We start from the raw sequence: 21,332 nt of genomic DNA, 5'->3' as shown, positions 1-21,332 counted from the left end.
ATAATGGGGACTGAGCACGGAGGCACACTGGATAATGGGGACAGCGCAGGGAGACACACACACTGGATAATAGGGACAGAACACGGAGAGACACACACTGTGGATAATGGGGACAGAGCGCGGAGACACACTGTGGATAATGGGGACAGAGCACGGAGACACACACACTGGATAATGGGGACAGAGCAGGGAGACACACACACTGTGGATAATGGGGACAGAGCACGGAGACACACGCTGTGGATAATGGGGACAGAGCGCAGAGACACACTGGATAATGGGGACAGAGCAGGGAGACACTGTGGATAATGGGGACAGAGCAGGGAGACACACACACTGTGGATAATGGGGACAGAGCAGGGAGACACACTGTGGATAATGGGGACAGGGCAGGGAGACACACACTGTGGATAATGGGGACAGAGCACGGAGACACACACTGTGGATAATGGGGACAGAGCAGGGAGACACACTGGATAATGGGGACAGAGCAGGGAGACACACTGTGGATAATGGGGACAGGGCAGCGGGAGAGAGACACTGGATAATGGGGACAGGGCAGCGGGAGACACACACTGTGGATAATGGGGACAGAGCAGGGAGACACACACTGGATAATGGAGACAGCACAGAGACACACACTGTGGATAATGGGGACAGAGCACGGAGAGACACACACTGGATAATGGGGACAGAGCACGGAGATACACACACTGTGGATAATGGGGACAGAGCACAGACACACACTGTGGATAATGGGGACAGCGCAGGGAGACATTGTGGATAATGGGGACAGAGCACGGACACACACACTGTGGATAATGGGGACAGAGCAGGGAGACACACACTGGATAATGGGGACAGAGCAGGGAGACACACACTGGATAATGGGGACAGAGCACGGAGATACACACACTGTGGATAATGGGGACAGAGCACAGAGAGAGACACACTGTGGATAACGGGGACAGAGCAGGGAGACACACACTGTGGATAATGGGGACAAAGCGCAGAGACACACACACTGTGGATAATGCGGACAGAGCAGGGAGACACACTGTGGATAATGGGGTCAGAGCACAGAGAGACACACACTGTGGAGAATGGGGACAGAGCACGGAGACACACTGTGGATAATGGGGACAGAGCACAGAGAGAGACACACTGTGGATAATGGGGACAGAGCACGGAGACACACTGTGGATAATGGGGACAGAGCAGGGAGACACACTGTGGATAATGGGGTCAGAGCAGGGAGAGACACACTGTGGAGAATGGGGACAGAGCACGGAGACACACTGTGGATAATGGGGACAGAGCACAGAGAGACACACACTGTGGATAATGGGGACAGAGCACGGAGACACACTGTGGATAATGGGGACAGAGCAGGGAGACACTGTGGATAATGGGGACAGAGCACGGAGACACACTGTGGATAATGGGGACAGAGCAGGGACACACACACTGGATAATGGGGACAGAGCACAGAGAGACACACACTGGATAACGGGGACAGAGCACGGAGACACACACTGTGGATAATGGGGACAGAGCACGGAGACACATACACTGTGGATAATGGGGACAGAGCAGGGAGACACACACTGTGGATAATGGGGACAGAGCAGGGAGACACACACACTGGGGATAATGGGGACAGAGCACGGAGACACACACACTGTGGATAATGGGGACAGAGCACGGAGATCTCTACATTACCAGGCTACACCTACAGAATGTGCACTTCGAACCTTACCTCTCTTTGCTGTGGATGGATAGACAGGAAAAAGAGAGCAAAAGAGTGAAGTTACTCGCATTGCATTAAAAGAGAAATCAAACATTTTTATACAGTGCACAGAGTTTGGAAAAATACTGCAAATTCCAGTTACTGACGCACAAGTGCTGATACTGAGGATAATTTAGTCAAATATTTCAATCACATAAAATCGATTCACTGCAATACTCGAACAGGGCAGTATCAAGACTGTCATTCTGTTTTTGTGCTTTCACACACAAAAAGGAGTCTAAAACATCAGCAGCCACCAACAGCAGTTGTCGCTCAATATTAGAGTAAATCAACACCCATACACTGTGCTCCCCCCCCAAAGCCAGGGTGCTTCTGACCACCAGCATTATCCTGGTGATTATCAAAGACACAGGTACGACATTGCTAACCATTGGTAATGACAACATACCTGGGATTTTGCTCCTGGTGTCATTGGTGTACTGAAGTTATTTAAATCCCAAATATATATCTCAGAATCATTAGCTCCAGAAGCCATAAGGTTGTTCTAAAAAATATGAAAACAAAACAGATATATAAAATTTCAAGATTAAACGGAACATAGGAACAGGAGTAGGCCTTTCAGCCCCTCCAGCCTGTTCCACCATTCAATGAGATCATGGTTGATCTGTATCCTTACTTCATCTACCCGTCTTGGTTCCATATCCTTTAATACCCTTACCTAACAAAAATCTATCAATCTCCGTTTTAACATTTTTAATTCCCCCCCCCCACAAGCCTCAAGTTTTTTTTTTATTTTTTTAATAAAGTGCGGGAGTTCCAGATTTCCACTACCCTTTGTGTGAAGAAGTGCTTCCTGACATCACCCCTGAACGGCCTGGCTCTAATTCTAAGTTTATGCCCCCCCCTCCCCACCAGAGGAAATAGTTTTCTCTCCATTGACACTATCAGATTCTGTAATCATCTTAAACACTTCTATTAGATCACTCCTTAATCTTCTATACTCAAGGGAATACAAGCCTGGTCTATACAACCTGTCCTCATAATTTAACCCTTTGAGCCCCGGTACCACTCTGGTGAATTTGCACTGCACTCCCTCCGAGGCCAATATATCCTTCCTGAGGTACTGTGCCCAGAACTGAATGCAGTACTTCAGATGGGGTCTGGCCAGAGTGATCTAACCAAGGAGAGAAGTGGGCAGAAACTTCAAACCCTAATACAAAAAAAGTCTTTTTTTGAGCAATCTCACTGGCCAAATCTGTGTGATGCTTTTAAGTAATCTCATTTGCTAAAGTCATGTGACTGTTGTTTCCATGTCGGTGTTTAATTCATGTCACTTTGCAGCTAATCACTTGACCAATTTGACTGTCCCACATTTGGCACGGGTAATTACAGTTTCCTTAAACAGACCACAGCTCTTACGAAAGCCACATCTTAACTCTCTGCCATGGTAGTATAGCCCAGATTGCACAATTAATGCCAAATCCCAGTAAATTGTTTAATGGAAGAAACATGGGATCACCTCAAAAGGCAAAAAAATACTACACTGCAAGAACACTGTACAGGTTAAAACTATTTGTCCAGATTTCTCTACAGATAAGATACCATCAGTGAATTTAAAGTGACATTCCATTTTCCACAAACTGGGTTGAGCATTTAAAAACAACACTTCAACAGTTCTTGCTATTCCTGTCAGCATGTTCTTAGAATCACTTATCCACTCATTCGTAGTCAATGCAGGGGGAGGAAGGGTTGGGGGAATCTTACTCAGTTTCTGATGGTATGTATTTGGTATCTTTTTAAAAAGTTCCCATTCCCACTTTAATACAAAAGACCACGCCAATAGAAGACTGAAGACCCTTACAGGGCCTCGGATTACGATGATGTCTTTTTCTTTGCAGTTCAAACAATTCCTTTGCAGCAATCAGACAGTCAAAATGTTTACAAAAGCAAAATACTACGGATTCTGGAAATCAAATAAAAACAGAAAATGCTGGAGATACTCCGCAGGTCAGGCAGCATCTGCGGTGAGAGAAACAGAGTTAACGTTTCAGGTCGATGACCGTTCGTCAGAATTGGGGGAAAAAAAAGTTTTACATTTGATAGACCTGCGTTTAAATCCAGCACAGACGGATGGGATGGAAGTCTCCATTCATCTGCTGGTTGTCAGGATAGTGTGTGAAATTACTTCGGGAGGTCCCAATCCAGTTCCTAGCAGGCACGGGCTTTCAGCACAAAAGTATCCCTAATTCAGCACTAATTGGCATTCTTAGTTGGAGAGACTGCAGGATGGCTGCTGTGGAGAAAAAAAAAAGTGATACTGGTAATCTTTTGAGGTTGGGACTGAGGCAAGTTGCTGCGACAGAGCAGAGAGCGCTTTATTCTTATTTTGCGCTGTACCTAACACAACAGTGTTTAATGTTGATACTGTGCCGGAAATGGGGAGAGTTCCATTCTGCAGCACTAACTTTCTTCGCCTTGAAGAACACAAAAAAAAGGGGTAAAGAATGATCAGAAAACGCCACATAGGTCAAGTCACACTGTTGGTCTAGACCAAGAGTCTTTCACTAATGATCTCTAGTAGACTTGTATAATGTCACCAAAAGATCCTAATGCAGTAAACTCTTTCGTATCCGGCACCTACGGGGCAAGGATGGTGCCAGTTATCAAAAATTCTGGATAACAGAGAGGCAGGCTATTTTTAACACAAAAAAAATAAAAACCACTAACTCGGCCACCGCGGGAAACTCAGACTCGGAAAAACGAAAATTGGATGGATTCGGCAAGATTACCGGTTATCTATTTTGCTGGTTATTAAAGAATTCCGAATGATTCAGTGCCATTTAAACAAGAGTTTACTGTACATATATATATATACACCAGGGTTCATCAGTGATATATATATCCAGAATTGGAGATAGTGACAGAGACTGTACACAGAACAGCTGTTTTATCTCTACTGTGGTGAAAGCCAAAGGTGACAAGATAAACACTGTACCTGTTAATGCATTGTTTAGTAAAATATTGCACTGCACAAGACCTGGTACTGCGTCATGCAGCAGATTACAGAGAGCTTTACCCCGAATCTAGCACAGCACACCTGACTTGGGAGTAAAACATTCACTTAAAATGTTAACTCCATAAAGAATTTGCAACAATTTTTCTGCTGCTAAAACATACATACTTTTAATTCAACAATTTATCATTCAGTTTGTTTTTGTAATTATCACTATATTTGCAGCTTATAATTGGTAAATGCACAAATAAGTTACACAAAAGTACTATGTACAGGAAACTTTGGTTTATCTGGAGGTTAACTGTCCGGAATGCTCGAGCCACCGGCAAAATTCAGGAGTCGGTTCAGTAAGTTTTTTTTCTTTTCGTTGCTTTTTTTTTTTCACCAGTCAGGCTCTGCAAGGTCTAGCTAAAGCTGTTGCTTAGCTACAGAGACGCTTGCAAGCTACGGCCGACTGTTTAGAAGCTGTTGCTAAACAACAGGGTTTGTTGCTAGATACGGAGCTCAAAAGCTTCCGTATGTTTTAACATTAGCGCTGGTTTGTCCGGCAGTTTTGATGGGACAGCAACAGCTCGGTCCCGTCGGTGCCGGATAGCACAAAGTTTCCTGTATTAAGTAAGCCTGTAAACAAGTTAAGAAATTATTTTTTCCCAAAATTACACAATGGGAATTAATATTTTTCAGCTTATAGAAATACGAGGGCAGGTAGATGATGTTTCAGGATTCGCTGAAGTGAAACTGCTTGTAATAGAATGCAAGACCGTAGTCTCAATACCTGGAAGGGGTTAAAATCCAGCCCTCGGACAGGGCCTGCATGCTTCTCACTCTGTCCAATGATGGGATCATTTCCTGCTGCAAGGATCTGTTCTGCGCTGTAAAGGGTGATGGTTCCTGTATCCCCTCCAGCAGCTATGACTCCATCAGAGCTTGTGCCATGGCTGCTCCAGATCAGTTTGTGAAATCTGTAAGAGTTACCAGACGCGTGATTTCTTTTTCCTCCCCAAGAAACAAAAATTCTATCTTTAAACAACTTTCATATACATCTAAGTCAGCCCACCCTGGCCATACACCATTTCCAAGCTGACGGGGTACACATAAAAGGACCCTGCCGGTACTGTTTGGTTACGTTGTCATAAGTGCATTGCACCAGCGCAGTTGACAGTTCCTCCAATTTGTCTTCCCTCCCTCCTGTCTTGGAAGGGAGAAGCAATTGGCCTCTTTCAGAAAAGAGATCATTAGCTCACTAGATTTGAGTGTGGACCTGCATTGCATCACTGTAGGAAAAAGAATGCAACTACATACTATAAACAGGAATACCCGCAAACACATTCTAACAGCAACTGCTAAACAAATGCAAGTTATGCTGTGAATCCTATGACTTGCTCAGGATATTAATTTTTTTTAAGTTGTACACCATTATAAAAGGAGTTGTCAGTCTTTTATTGCCATGTATTTAGGCATATACACCAAGCACTCACCTGCTGGTAGCAGGTAGGCAACCTTGCAATTTTGCATCCAATGAGGGGTCTGAAAAGTCCAGTTCATAGATCTCCAGTGCTGCATTTGTGCTGAAGGTAGCATCCAATTGTTGCGCTGAGGTACCTACAGTGCAAAAGAAAGGCGGCGTGACCTACACTTCAACAATAATTGATAGTCTTCTGCGAATCATCTACTGAAACGACTTTTTAAAAACTGCTATTGAAATTTGTCATATTTTCAAGCTGAGTTATTTTGTTATTGGAACTAAACTTCAAAGGGTGGCCATTGGTCCATGACAGCAACGTTCACATGCCTTTCGAATGATCGAAGACAGCAACCAAGGATTTGGAAATATAGTGCATATGGACAAGCAAGCAATACAGAAGAACAAACGAACTTACATTTATATAGCGCTTTTCACGACCTCAGGACCAATGTTCCCTCTACATTTTTTTTGGGTGTGTGGCCCATTCAAACTTCCGCGCATACGCGGTTTTTCCATTGAGAAGTTGGCAAGCGGCCTGCGCAGGAGCTTCAGATAGTTGCGCAGCTAAACGGGAACATTGCGCAGGACGTCCCAGAGGGCTTTACAGCCAATTAAGTACCCGCTGAAGTGGCTGTAAAGCACTCTGGGATGTTCGGAGATCATGAAAGGCGCTATTTAAATTCAAGTTCTTTCTTTCCTTCTTTGAATAAAACTCTGACACTACTGAAATTGCAGTCCACCAAATATGTCCTGGTCTCACTTACTTCAATAGGGTGAAGTTCTATTGATTGTCAGAAAGTCACTAGATTGTTGTACTGTGTAACTGAATGTCAAGACCTCATATAAACGTTACATGGTCAAGTACTCCACTGTAATAAGATGCTGCGTAGTTCAATAAATGGCATGGTTCACTTATGCCACCAGAGGACTTTCCACATTAGTGCTGGAAAACCATCTAAAACCAAGTCATCTGGGATTGTACAACACGCAAGATCCTTTCACGCCTAAAAGCTGGGTTCAGTTCAGCTCAGACTGTAGGGATAAAAATCTCTTCCAGTTGTTAGAATCCAGCATGAAATGAGCTTAGGGCTGTCTTGGTTTAAATTCGCAATGACCATGGGCTGCACAAGACTGTCCACAACTTGTCGTTTTGACCTTGAGAGAGCAGAAAACTACGCAGGGAATTGGAAATGTCACACTAGTGCAGCGGTGGGTGTTCACCTGACATTGGGGCTGAGGCACATTGTTGGGGGAAACAGAAAGAACTCCACACTGTATCTGGGAACGGTTGATATTAACTAACACTGAGTGACCAAAATGGATCCATTCTCCAGCACAAACTGATCTCAATCCTTGAAGCAAACATTTAGGAGCAGAAATCAGAAAATTTACAAAAATTATTCAATTATATTTTATAACAAAATACTATAAAAGGAAATCAAATATATATTTCCCCTCAATATCACAAAAAATATATAGAATTAACACTAATTCCAAAATAGAATCAGTTTATTAGAACTTCACAGCAACGTTCCATCTAATATTTTTTTGTGCGCAGTCCCTTTAACTGGCTCCACAGCCCATTCAAATTTTCACACATGCACGGTTTCTTCCATGTAGAAGCCGACGAGCCGCCTTTGCGGGACCTCCAGACCGTTGCGCAACTTAGCGGGACCATTGCTTCACAGTGTAGAACACTTTCCCTGTGGTTTGGATGGCTCTTCTGAAGTTACCTGTGGCCAAATAGAGGGGATGGTGAGAAGCAGGGCTCCAGGACTGAATGGCAGTCCTCTCAATCTCCTTCAGCTTCATTTTATCTTATTGACCTGAAAAACAAAAACCAGTGATCATGAAAAACTGTCCCGATATGAGACAGCACGCTATGTTCTTCTCTAAAGGCGCTCCATGGTGGGAATGTGCTATTATGCAGCTGGGAGATCCGTTATAGAGCTGCAGGATCATCCCTTGATATCAATGCGATGAGAAGTCTAGCCAAGTTAAATTTAGGACAGCGAGCTACTTGAGGTAGAAATGTTGCTCAGCTTTCAGCAGCTACAGGACCACTGTGTTCCAGAGAGAGACAGTGAGTAAGGAACATCTTCTAAACACAGCGAAACCTGTACAGGAAACTTTGGTTTATCCGGAGGTTAACTGTCCGGAATGCTCGAGCCACCGGCAAAAATCAGGAGCCGTTTAGGTTTTTTTTCTTTTCGTTGCTTTTTTTTCCACCAGTCAGGCTCTGCAAGGTCTCGCTGAAGCTGTTGCTAAGCTACAGAGACGCTTGCAAGGTACGGACGACTGTTTAGAAGCTGTAGCAATAGGGTTTGTTGCCAGATACGGAGCTCAAAAGCTCCGTATGTTTCAACATTAGCGCTGGTTTGTCCGGCAGTTTTGATGGGACGGCAACAGCTCGGTCCCGTCGGTGCCGGATATCACAAAGTTTCCTGTATAAACAGACACACTCAAAAAAACAGACACACTCAAAAAAACAGACACACTCAAAAAAACAGACACACTCAAAAAAACAGACACACTCAAAAAAACAGACACACTCAAAAAAACAGACACACTCAAAAAAACAGACACACTCAAAAAAAGACACACTCAAAAAAACAGACACACTCAAAAAAACAGACACACTCAAAAAAACAGACACACTCAAAAAAACAGACACACTCAAAAAAACAGACACACTCAAAAAAACAGACACACTCAAAAAAACAGACACACTCAAAAAAACAGACACACTCAAAAAAACAGACACACTCAAAAAAACAGACACACTCAAAAAAACAGACACACTCAAAAAAACAGACACACTCAAAAAAACAGACACACTCAAAAAAACAGACACACTCAAAAAAACAGACACACTCAAAAAAACAGACACACTCAAAAAAACAGACACACTCAAAAAAACAGACACACTCAAAAAAACAGACACACTCAAAAAAACAGACACACATTGAGAGGCCCAAATAATTTACATTGCAAAATATAAGTGGCACTCTGAAACTACAGACAAATTACGAACTACAGACAGCCCTCAACGCACCAAATCCTTTTACAACTTAAAACATGGGATATAGCCGGACGTCACACTTTAAAATGTTCAAAGTATGTACTGTATCTGAGTCTAAATAGCGTGACCACCAAAGAATTGTTACCAGATTCCTTTTTGTTCGTGCTATCAGGATTTGAATCCCCCCCCCAGCCACTGACCCTGCTTCCAAAAGCAACCTTGTTGACAACGCAAGCCAGCAGTTGCTCCCGACCCCACGCGGGCCCAGAGGTTACACACGCTCCCGCCCCCATGCTGACACAGAAGATACGCACCCTCCTGAACCCAGAAGATACACACGCTTCTGACCCCACGCAGTACGGTTGTCCGTCTTCAAAGTGTCATTAGGAGAACAGGTTCCACTGTAAAAGTACAAAGGAACATAGGAGCATAGGAACAGGAGGAGGCCATTAAGCCCCTCAAGCCTGTTCCACCATTCAATGAGATCATGGCTAGGAGTAGGCCATTAAGCCCCTCGAGCCTGTTCCACCATTCAATGAGATCATGGCTAGGAGTAGGCCATTAAGCCCCTCGAGCCTGTTCCACCATTCAATGAGATCATGGCTGATCTGTAACCTAACTCCATATACCCGTCTTTGCCCCGTATCCCTTAATACCTTTGGTTAACAAAAATCTTATCAATCTCAGATTTAAAATTAACAATTGATCTAGCATCAATTGCCACTTGCGGAATAGTTCCAACCTTTTACCACCTTGTGTGTGAAGTGTTTCCTAAAGGTCTGGCTCTAATTTTTAGACTATCCCCCTAGTCCTAGCATCCCCAACCAGCAGAAATAGTTTCTATCGACCCTACCTGTTCCCCTTAATATCTTGAAAACTTCGATCAAATCACCCCTTAACCTTCTATATTCTAGGGACTACAACCCTAGTTTGTGTAATCTCTCCTTGTAATTTAACCCTGAGTCCGGGTATCATTCTGGTAAACCTACGCGGCACTCCCTCAAAGACCAATATATCCTTCCTAAGGTGTGGTGCCCAGAACTGCTCACAGTACTCCAGGTGTGGTCTAACCAGGGCTTTGTACAGCTGCAGTATAACTTCTACCCCCTTGTATTCTAGTCTTCTAGATATAAAGGCCAGCATTCTATTAGCCTTTTTGATTATTTTCTGTACCTGTTCATGACATTTTAATGATCTATGTACCTGGACCCCCCCAAGTCTCTTTGGACCTCCACTGACTTTAGCTTTTCACCATTTAGAAAGTACCCTGTTCGATCCTTTTTAGGTCCAAAGTGGATGACCTCACATTCGCCTACATTGAAATCCATTTGCCAGTTTTGCCCATTCACTTAATCTATCGATATTCCTTTGTAATGTAATGCTTCCATCTACACTGCCGCCTATCTTTGTGTCATCAGCAAATATGGATATGTGGCTTTCTATGCCATCATCAAAGTCATTAATAAATACTGTGAATAGTTGAGACCCCAACAGATCCCTGCGCGACACCACTAGGCACACCCTGCCAATTAGAGTACCTGCCCATTGTCCCTACTCTCTGTCTCCTGCCGCTCAGCCAATTTCCTCACCAGGTCAATAATTTCCCTTCAATTCCAACTTAGTTAACAGTCTCTTATGAGGGACTTTATCAAATGCCTTTTGGAAGTCCATATAAATAACATCCATAGACACTCCCCTGTCCACTACTTTAGCCACCTCCTCAAAAAACTCAATCGGGTTCGTCGGGCATGAAAAGCACTGTAATTGCAACATCAGTTTTGTTGTTAAATCTGCTTCTGAACACAAATTCTTAGCATGGCTGCAGCAGATTAGGTACTGATCATAATCTCAGCTGGTTCAAGATTGTTAGGACAATTTTTAACAGTACATAAGAACATAAGAAACAGGAGCAGGAGTCGGCCATTTGGCCCCTCGAGCCATTCAATAAGATCATGGCTGATCTTCTACCTCATCACTTTCCTGCACTATCCCCATATCCCTTGATTCCCTTAATATCCAAAATCTATCAATCTCTACATACAATGACCATTTTGAAAATAAGGACACCTGCAAAAAAAGACACCTGATGCAAGTCCTTTAGGTGTCCCTAATTTACAGGTTTCACTGTAATCAGATTCAGCAGCCTTCTACATTGACACAGCAAGCAGAGAACAATCCTGGCAGAGCTCGCTTAATTGCATTTCACTCATGCAAAACACGAGAGAATAACTTGGACGCTCTGCTGTCTATGGCCCTGGCTTGCAAACTAAGTCTCAATGTCCTGGCGGAACAGGATTTGTGCACAAGCGGAGTCTTGTCACAAGGTATTTTTTATCAATACACTATGGGAAAAATCACACTTATGCTAAATAAATGCACTTTAATGTTGCACTGACAGGCTCCTGTGATTTTCTTAATTCATCACCATAAACTATTCCCACCACAAGTAACAGACCAACAACCATTACTATTTCACCACAAGAGCAAAGCAGCTCAAAATTCGCACTCCAGATTATAATCGAAGTTTGGAAGAACAAAATCTATAATTGTACTGCTGAATGATTTTCCACAGGTCAAGGGGGTATAATACATCAATCATTACATTTTTTTGAAGCTCGACGACAACAACAAGTGCAGCAATACTTCAGGATTCGCTCAGCTACCGGCCCTTTTGGCCTTGGAAGTTTGGCCGAGGGCGATTACGCGAGGGGGCAATCAGGGAAGAAAGCAACAACATTTCCATAAAAGAAAGTTACAAGCTGTTTTTGGCAACAGTACTGGAGGCAGCTCCTGGGAGGAAAGTGCTCATGGAAAAGTAGTTACAGGTTCCACTAGTCATGTCCTATGACCATTAAATAACAAGTTAATGGATACTTAATGAGCTAGCGTCTGCATGTAAACACTTTGTCCTCGTACTGGATGCAGTGTTGAGCCTTCTCAGCCAAACATGCACAGCAATCAACCTCCAAGTGAAATGTCATTAACATTCTGCATAAATATTCAAAGGAGCTTTTTCGCCAGCACCTCCCAAACCCGCGACCTCTACCACCTAGCAGGACAAGGGCAGCAGGCGCATGGGAACACCACCACCTGCAAGTTCCCCTCCAAGTCACACACCAGCCTGACTTGGAAATATATCGCTGTTCCTTCATCGTCGCTGGGTCAAAATCCTGGAACTCCCTCCCAAACAGCACTTTGGGAGTATCTTCACCACACGGACTGCAGCGGTTCAAGAATGTGGCTCACCACCACCTTCTCAAGGGCAATTGGCGATGGGCAATAAATGCTGGCCTTGCCAGCGATGCCCACATCCCAGCTGAGACAGGGAATCAAAGTGTTCACAAAGTGAATACGGAAATACTGATGGATCAAAAACACTGTGCATTCAGCGTATTGTATACGTCAATAAATAGGCGACATTCGCAGGCGCACTCAATTTGATATTGATCACTGTTTTATGGGTTGTATATAATCAGGTAGCTGAAAACAGCAGAGCGGAAACAGACCAAGAGCTTGTCTGAGGACTGCAGGGTAGAATAGCTCATGTCCAAGTCACCTGGAGTGAGCCTTCCTTTTCTGGTTGAAGCGAGGATGGTGGAGTTAACAAATTCTCAAACAGCGGAGGGATGCAGCTTGAAGTTCCCGAGGGGATCACTGGGAGCTGACCGACATGCTCGTATCTTTCAGCAAGTAAATAATTTTAAAGGAATCAATGGTCTGATGAGAGGGAGAGGCAGACGATTTCTGGTCCAATTCTGATGATAGACTGATTTCGAAGTTGAAGTGCTCAATTAGTGCCGAAGACAGTCGCACTCCGACACAAATTCTCGCACTTGTTATAGCACAAGGGATGAAATAGGAGTCAGTGTGCGAAGTCACCTTGCCAGAGCTGAGGAAGACGTGGGTGAAGACATGTAATTCTCTCCATAATCAGGCTGATCACAGCTAGTCTGTCAGAGAGAAGCGCTGAATGAAGGCTAAACAGTTCCCCAGTGGGAAGGTAAAATAACGTTTGAGTAATTATACTTTTTGCAGTAACAGAACAAGTGTACCTTTCATTGTCAATATTGAGACAAAAACATTTAATTCCACTGTTGGCCATCTTCTGAAGCTCAGCAGCACCCTCTTAATTCACTTCCAATAATGCATCTTTAATGACATCCTCATTGTCAATTACGGCATAAACACATCCCAAAAATTAAAGTCACTGAATTACTTAAAGCAACACACTGGCACTCTAACTTGCATGGTACAAGGCTCTCACCCATGTGGGGACAGGGCATCCTATCACTTACTGTGAGCAGCACGATAGGAGATTCACGATTATCTAGCACATATTTCATGGAATTACACAGAATTGATAGCACAGGCCATTCAGCCCAACTGGTCTATGCTGGTGTTTATGCTCCACACGAGCCTCCTTCCACCCTACCAACAGATCCTTCTATTCCTTTCTTCCTCATATACTTATCTAGCTTCCCCTTAAATGCAACTATGCTACTCGCTTTAACTACTCCATGAGTTCCACATTCTAACCTATTGCTTATCACTTCTAAATGCCACACTCAAATATTTGTGTTGCCAAAGAAAAGTGTGAAGAAACAAAGATCTTTCCAGGACCACACAATACCAGAGCCACAATATCTGAAGGCTCTTAAAAGTCCTTCCTACAAAGACAAGGTTCTGAACACTAGCCTGAACAGCAATCAACCTTTGAATGCGCTGATCCAGTGTTTACAACACCTTGCAGCCTTACAGAAACACACACGTACACTTTCAGCAGAATAATGTATTTCATTAAATGGCAGAATGCTCCTGTCCTTATAAAACTGTGCATCCACTGACTTACCATGAGGAGGAAGTTTGCTAGCATTATAAAAACCTTGTGTATGATGAAGTTCCTGTCCACCATAATTCCTCTAACACCTTGTCTGTTGCGCTTGTAATACGCACAGTCCATGTCACACTTGCACACATTTGGCTTAAAATTTGAATTTATAAGTTAGCTACAGTTAGTTAGCATATCAACTGAATGGGAGAAAAACAGGTAGCTAAACTTTCAGTGAAAAACTCCAAAGAATTTACCAATACAACCAACCTCAATGAATTGTCAGGAGAGCATAACCAGAAAGGAAAGGAAGAAGTTGCACCAATCAATTCCTTCAAATTACTTTAAAATCATTTCAGTTGTCAGCTTCCCCCTCAATAACTAAAATTTGTAATGTTTGAAACGAGAATTACGACAGCAACTTCTACTTGTTCGGTGCTCCTCGCGTGCAGCAAAACATCTTCCGAGCCCTTGGAAACTAGGAAAGGAACATTGATAGGAACAGGAGAAGGCCATTTAGCCCCTTGAGCCTGTTCCCCCCCATTCAATGAGATCATGGCTGATCTGCGACCTAACTCCATATACCCGCCTTTGCCCCATATCCCTTAATACCTTTGGTCAACAAAAATCTATCAATCTCAGATTTAAAATTAACGATTGATCTAGCATCAATTGCCGTTTGCGGAAGTAAGTTCCAAACTTCTGCCACCCTTTGTGTGTAGAAGTGTTTCCGAATTTCACCCCTGAAAGGTCTGGCTCTAATTTTTAGACAATGCCCCCTAGTCCTAGAATCCCCAACCAACGGAAATAGTTTCTCTCTATCTACCCTATCAGGGAGATCGTGTACACCGAGCATGGGAAATGGGGAGGGAGATGGAGGGGCTAGGATGGGAAATTAAATTCACGTTCAAAGAAGAAGGGTTTGAGGAGGTTTTTGGAAGCAGGGAAGAGTATAGCATAGGTGAACACAGTAGGCTTGTAGAGGGCAGAAGCACAGCAGCTAAACAAGTAGTCACCAATGGTGGCGAGGACAGAGCACGAGGCAAGGAGCAGTGATGTCCAATACTTTAACCTCTAGTCACAAGTGGCTAATTGCATTTTTGATTTGTAAATTAAAAAATGAGTAATAGACACCCTTGTTAGGCATGTTTACAAGTGGGCATGAGAACTTTAACCTTTTTGTATGTTTGTTGCTAAAATGGAGACACGAAAAGCAGAGCGTGTGAGTGTTCGCTGATCATTGTTTGCTTTACGTTCTTGGTTCCTGCTTATTGGTCGTCTGCCAGAATGGTGGGTAACATGGGCGAAAATGTCAGACTGCGGCACCGTGGAAACACCAGCAAGATTGTATGGAAAGGGGAGTTGCTATCGTGGTCAACTCGACCAATTGGAATAGCTGCTCCATCTGATGCACTTTGTTCGAGTCATATGTAAAACTCCAATAAATCGCAAAAATTGCAGAAGAAGAAACAGTCATTTCCTGCTATTTCTTCCAGAGATAATCTTGCCTTTCCTCAAAGGTTGCGACCAATCTAGAGCAACAGCAAAATCAATAAGCCTCGAGCTGGTCTTCAAGTGATCACAACTTTGCTCAGCTGTGAGAAACACCAAAGGAGATCAGCCAGAACAAGTGGTGCTTAGTGACTTCACCAAATTTGCAAAATTGAGTTACGTGTTCTTTTTATTGTTTTTAAAACTTTTGGCTAATTTTGCCATTTGCTTCAAGTGAAAATGAAGCAGAGGTGCCACGTTTTCCGGTTCCAAGATGAAGGATTACAAGCTACCTGCAGCAGAGTGTAGCAGTAACCACGACATAATTTTACGTGAAGTAATTTAAAAAGTGTGTAATATTGCAAAAAAATAAACCCACTTGGCAACAGCATAAAACATCCAACTCCGCTCAAATCTAACAATGGACACACACCTTGAAGTCAACCCAATTAAGTAATATACTAGATGTGGAATTTCACAATAATCCACGATTAAAGATATTTTCTGATAGTTTTGTAAAGGTGCCAACGAGTGTACAGCATTGCTCCGAGACACTGGAACACACCTGGAAACAACAGCTCATCCTGGAACCTTTCCAACACCAATAAAAACTTCTGACTATGAATTACAGTATATGGAACAAAAACAGCATAAATGAATAAACCCTTGAGCTTTGGTCTCACCAATACAGTAACACACACACAGCTCCATCAGGGAACACCAACTGAGAGATCACCTCCAGAGGACAGGACCTAGAAGGTTGCCACTAGAGATATTCATGCAACAGTGATGTGGAAAGGGTTTTCACTAAACCAAAGTTAGAAGCCACAGGGACCAAAAGTGGTATCCAAACAGATGCAGGAATAGTAGAAGGATCAAGGGAAATGGTCGATATGAATTGTACAGTCAATTTCCAATCATCTGAAATCATTTTAGCTTGAAAAAAAAAATTATCCATTAATTCAAATTAAGCAATTTAAATAAATCACAGAAGTTCTTGTTTGCTAAAAACCATCAAATTAGCAGATAACTCAAATTAAGCAACATTGAATTAAAAATAGAATATATACTATACAACTTCCAGAAGTGACCCAATGGCATCAACCTAATCTAATAGTTCAAAATATATACACAGCAAGCATCACTCCTAATGGTTAGGACAGTATCCCCAATAAGTCAGTAGCCCATCTCCATGATCCAGTGGCTAACACAACAGGGGACTCTGCAAGACAGAAACCCACATCTGGGGCACAACACTGCAGTGACACTTAAATACAAGACAGCATTGAGGAAGGAGAGAGATTGTGACCTGGAGGGGAGGGTGGAAGCAGGAGGTCGAGTCCACAGGGACACTAGGCAGTCTCTAGCAGGGAGGAAAAGTGGGCACCGGCACTCCATGGGGTGGGGGAAGAGAGCATAGGAACTGGAGGCACAGCCTCCAGGGGAAGAGTCAGCACAGGGAACACAGGCAAGTACCCGAGGAGAGGAGAACAGGGATCCTGGGAAGAGAACACAAATTTCCACAGGGCATTGAGACCATAGACAACATCTCAGTGGGGGGGGGGGGGGGGGGGGGGGGAAAGAGTGTATGGATCTCAGAGGGGTCTCAAAATGTCACCCTCCTGACCAATAATTTTGCCTAACTCGCACTTCTGGGTTAGATGTGGCCAATCTGGTTGTTCGGTTTATTCGGCGTTTTGGACGGGCGATGCAAAGCCAATCAGCGCAGCAATTACAGCTGGGGTCAGGTCGGGTTGGGGGATGTTGTTTTGCTTCAGACATGGTGGGGCAGGGCAATCCGGTGCAGGGAGAGGTACACCCAGGACTGGGCCAACAGGGAGTAAAGTACATTGTGGTTATCACCAGCAGCATCAATTTAGCGGATTTCCTCAATTCATTCGGTAAGGAGCAGCAGCCAGTGAATAATAAATAACCAACAATAAAGTCACCAAAGGAGAACTTCCCCTTTACACCCACTCACTCCGGTGGGTACCGGTAATGCTGGGCTTTAGGGCTTGCTTCAGGTCATATCCTGTTCGTTTGTCTCTCACTTGACGGTAGTGGAAAAATAAAATTGCATCTAATTTCCAGTTAATGATTAAAGGAGCGGGGTTAACATATGTTTGGAATTTCTCTTCCGAATTGGTCACATTAAGACCACGGCAGCTGGTAAATTTAAATTCAGTTAATTAAATAAATAAATAAATCTGAAATAAAAAAGCTAGGATCAGTAATGGTGACCATGAAACTACCCGGTCTGGCCATTATGTGACTCCAGACCCACAGCAAGGTGGTTGACTCTTAATTGCCCTCTGAAAGGGCCTAGCAAGCCAGTCAGTTGTCTTACCACCACCTTCTCAAGGGCAATTAAGGATGGGCAATAAATGTTGGCCTTGCCAGCGACGCCCACATCCCATAAATGAAAAAGTAAAACAAAAATAAATATGTTTAATTGTATAACTTTTTTATACAAAAAAATACTTGTGCTGGGTTACAGGGGGTCCGTGGAATTTTTGTAACACAGGAGGGCCACAGAAGCAAAAAGATCAAGAACCCCTGATATAGGAAATATGGTTGAAATCTGCACAAAGCTGACTTCCATAAACTGCAATGATATAAATGACCAGATCATCTGTTTTTGGAGTTGGTTGAGAGATAAATGTTGGCCAAGACACCAGGAGAACTCCCTGCTCTTCTTCAAATAGTGCTGTGGCACCTTTTACGTCCACCTGACGGGGCCTCAGTTTAACGTCTCATCTGAAAAACGGCACCTCCCCCAGTACTGCACTGGAGGGCCATGCTAGATTATGTGCTCAAGTCTCTGGAGGGGGACTTGAAGCCACGATCTTCCGACTAAGAGGCGAGAGTGCTACCCACTGAGCGAAAGGCCGGCACCTTTAAGGGGAGTGGGTCAGAGGGGCAGAAAGAGTGTATTCCAGATTGTAGGGCCTTGGCAGCTGAAGGCACAATCACCAATGGGGAGGGGAGGGGACGAGAGAGGGCGGCCAAACGATAGGGGGGCAGGGGGAGGGGCAAACGATAGGGGGGCAGGGGGAGGGGCAAACGATAGGGGGGCAGGGGGAGGGGCCAAACGATAGGGGGGCAGGGGGAGGGGGCAAACGATAGGGGGGGCAGGGGCAAACGATAGGGGGGGCAGGGGCAAACGATAGGGGGGGCAGGGGCAAACGATAGGGGGGGCAGGGGCAAACGATAGGGGGGGCAGGGGCAAACGATAGGGGGGGCAGGGGCAAACGATAGGGGGGGCAGGGGCAAACGATAGGGGGGGCAGGGGCAAACGATAGGGGGGCAGGGGCAAACGATAGGGGGGCAGGGGCAAACGATAGGGGGGGCAGGGGCAAACGATAGGGGGGGCAGGGGCAAACGATAGGGGGGGCAGGGGCAAACGATAGGGGGGGCAGGGGCAAACGATAGGGGGGGCAGGGGCAAACGATAGGGGGGGCAGGGGCAAACGATAGGGGGGGCAGGGGCAAACGATAGGGGGGGCAGGGGCAAACGATAGGGGGGGCAGGGGCAAACGATAGGGGGGGCAGGGGCAAACGATAGGGGGGGCAGGGGCAAACGATAGGGGGGGCAGGGGCAAACGATAGGGGGGGCAGGGGCAAACGATAGGGGGGGCAGGGGCAAACGATAGGGGGGGCAGGGGCAAACGATAGGGGGGGCAGGGGCAAACGATAGGGGGGGCAGGGGCAAACGATAGGGGGGGCAGGGGCAAACGATAGGGGGGGCAGGGGCAAACGATAGGGGGGGCAGGGGCAAACGATAGGGGGGGCAGGGGCAAACGATAGGGGGGGCAGGGGCAAACGATAGGGGGGGCAGGGGCAAACGATAGGGGGGGCAGGGGCAAACGATAGGGGGGGCAGGGGCAAACGATAGGGGGGGCAGGGGCAAACGATAGGGGGGGCAGGGGCAAACGATAGGGGGGGCAGGGGCAAACGATAGGGGGGGCAGGGGCAAACGATAGGGGGGGCAGGGGCAAACGATAGGGGGGGCAGGGGCAAACGATAGGGGGGGCAGGGGCAAACGATAGGGGGGGCAGGGGCAAACGATAGGGGGGGCAGGGGCAAACGATAGGGGGGGCAGGGGCAAACGATAGGGGGGGCAGGGGCAAACGATAGGGGGGGCAGGGGCAAACGATAGGGGGGGCAGGGGCAAACGATAGGGGGGGCAGGGGCAAACGATAGGGGGGGCAGGGGCAAACGATAGGGGGGGCAGGGGCAAACGATAGGGGGGGCAGGGGCAAACGATAGGGGGGGCAGGGGCAAACGATAGGGGGGGCAGGGGCAAACGATAGGGGGGGCAGGGGCAAACGATAGGGGGGGCAGGGGGAGGGGCAAACGATAGGGGGGGCAGGGGGAGGGGCACAATCGACCAGAGTTAGAGGAATGGTGAGTTGGAGGCAGGAGCAGTGCTGGAGGAGGTTGGATGGGGCGAGGATATGCAGGGATTTAATCACGAGGATGAGAATTTGAAATTTGAGGCTAATACAAAAGCAAATGCTGGAAAACTGAAATAAAATTTGAATGTATTTGAAATTTGAGGCACTGGGTTACCAGGAGCCAGCAAGGAAAGCTGGGTGAGTGGGACCTGGAGTGGGATAGGACGCAAGATTTGGATGAGCTGAAGTTTAAATGAGACTGGTACAGGCGAGTCTGAAGGTGGCCAAAGTCATGGGTGTGGGTTTCAGCAGCAGAGGGTCTCCTGGTTGCTGGGGCAATGGGAGCCCTGGGCAGTCTGAAGGGGGTGGCTGTAGGCTGATCCCTCCCAGACAGGGAGAGTGGGCCTCTTGGTAACGCTCTCCGTGCTGTCACACAGCGGGCAGGGCGCTGCGCTCCCGCAGCCACTCTCTTACCCGTTGTAACCCGGGCCTGTAAAGGGGGCGGGACGGCTGAGGCCCGCCGCCTTCCCGTTAGCGGGGCACCACTGCTCCTTCTTCGCGTCAACCGCACACCAGGCCGCAGCCTCGGGGTCCGAACAGCGCTGCTTACCGTGAGGTCGCTGGCTGTAATCCCGCGGCTGGACACGCCACCAGCCCGTTCGCTCGCTCCCTCACGCTGAGACGTGGCAACTGCGCCGGCGCACACCCGCCGCTCGGGCGCCAGCACGTGATCCAGTGGGCGGGCCGGCCTGCGCCGCCGCCATCTTAGTAAAGGGGACTGTGAGGGGGTGACCCTACCCAACGTAGGACACTGTGCATTCGACATATTGGTAAAGGATCATGGAGTAGTTAGATCCATATGAAATATCACTATTGCCATTTTGGTGCAGGATTGGAGGAGGGCGGGGGGGGGGGGCAGAGAGAAGGAGAGATCGTGGAACATCCTATCCACCGCAGGACACACTGCTTTCGACGTATTAGTAAAGAATCATGGAGCAGCTGGATTCATGTGGCACATCACCATCTTGCTAAAGGAAAATGAATAATTTCTTCCCACTTCATTTCATTTAGTTCTGGAAAGAGGGCAGTTCCTCTCTCCCACTTTCCCAATCTGTAAAAAGACGAAAATTAAAACATCTTTTTCTCTGCAGCTGTTGACCGACTATTTCCAGCATCTCTATTTATCGTTATCATATTAACCTAAGTGCTAATCAACAGTTCCACAAGGCATAACCGGTGAACAAACTTCCCACTCCACCAATGGGTAAACCTCAATCATCCCAGCTGACTTGCAAACTTTGCCACCATTAGACCAACTGGATGTATCTATTAACAACTACAGGAATAAAAGTTTTCAGCCAGTAAGA

General features: G+C 45.8%; 1 protein-coding gene across 5 annotated transcripts in view; it reads right to left on the bottom strand.

Moving 5' to 3' along the window:
• Positions 1-20,680, bottom strand: part of sec31b (SEC31 homolog B, COPII coat complex component) — a 106,968-nt gene extending 86,288 nt beyond the window's left edge. For 3 of the 5 annotated variants that reach the window (XM_085970302.1, XM_085970304.1, XM_085970307.1), the window contains exons 1-5: positions 20,576-20,680; positions 7,962-8,054; positions 6,242-6,365; positions 5,539-5,725; positions 2,199-2,294 (exon numbers count right to left, since the gene is read on the bottom strand). In XM_085970302.1, coding sequence (XP_085826428.1) covers positions 2,199-2,294; positions 5,539-5,725; positions 6,242-6,365; positions 7,962-8,040 — 486 coding nt within the window. In that variant the 5' untranslated portion in view covers positions 8,041-8,054; positions 20,576-20,680. Of the gene's footprint in view, positions 1-2,198; positions 2,295-5,538; positions 5,726-6,241; positions 6,366-7,961; positions 8,055-20,439; positions 20,539-20,575 lie in introns of those variants that run through there. The other 2 variants (XM_085970303.1, XM_085970305.1) reach the window with 2 other exon arrangements.
• Between the last annotated feature and the right edge of the window lie 652 nt (positions 20,681-21,332).

Source organism: Somniosus microcephalus, chromosome 29 (genome assembly GCF_052327205.1).
Source record: "Somniosus microcephalus isolate GS21.2 chromosome 29, FLI_Smic_1.0, whole genome shotgun sequence".
In the NCBI taxonomy this organism is placed as follows: domain Eukaryota; kingdom Metazoa; phylum Chordata; class Chondrichthyes; order Squaliformes; family Somniosidae; genus Somniosus; species Somniosus microcephalus.
This window is presented reverse-complemented; position numbering and strand designations above follow the sequence as displayed.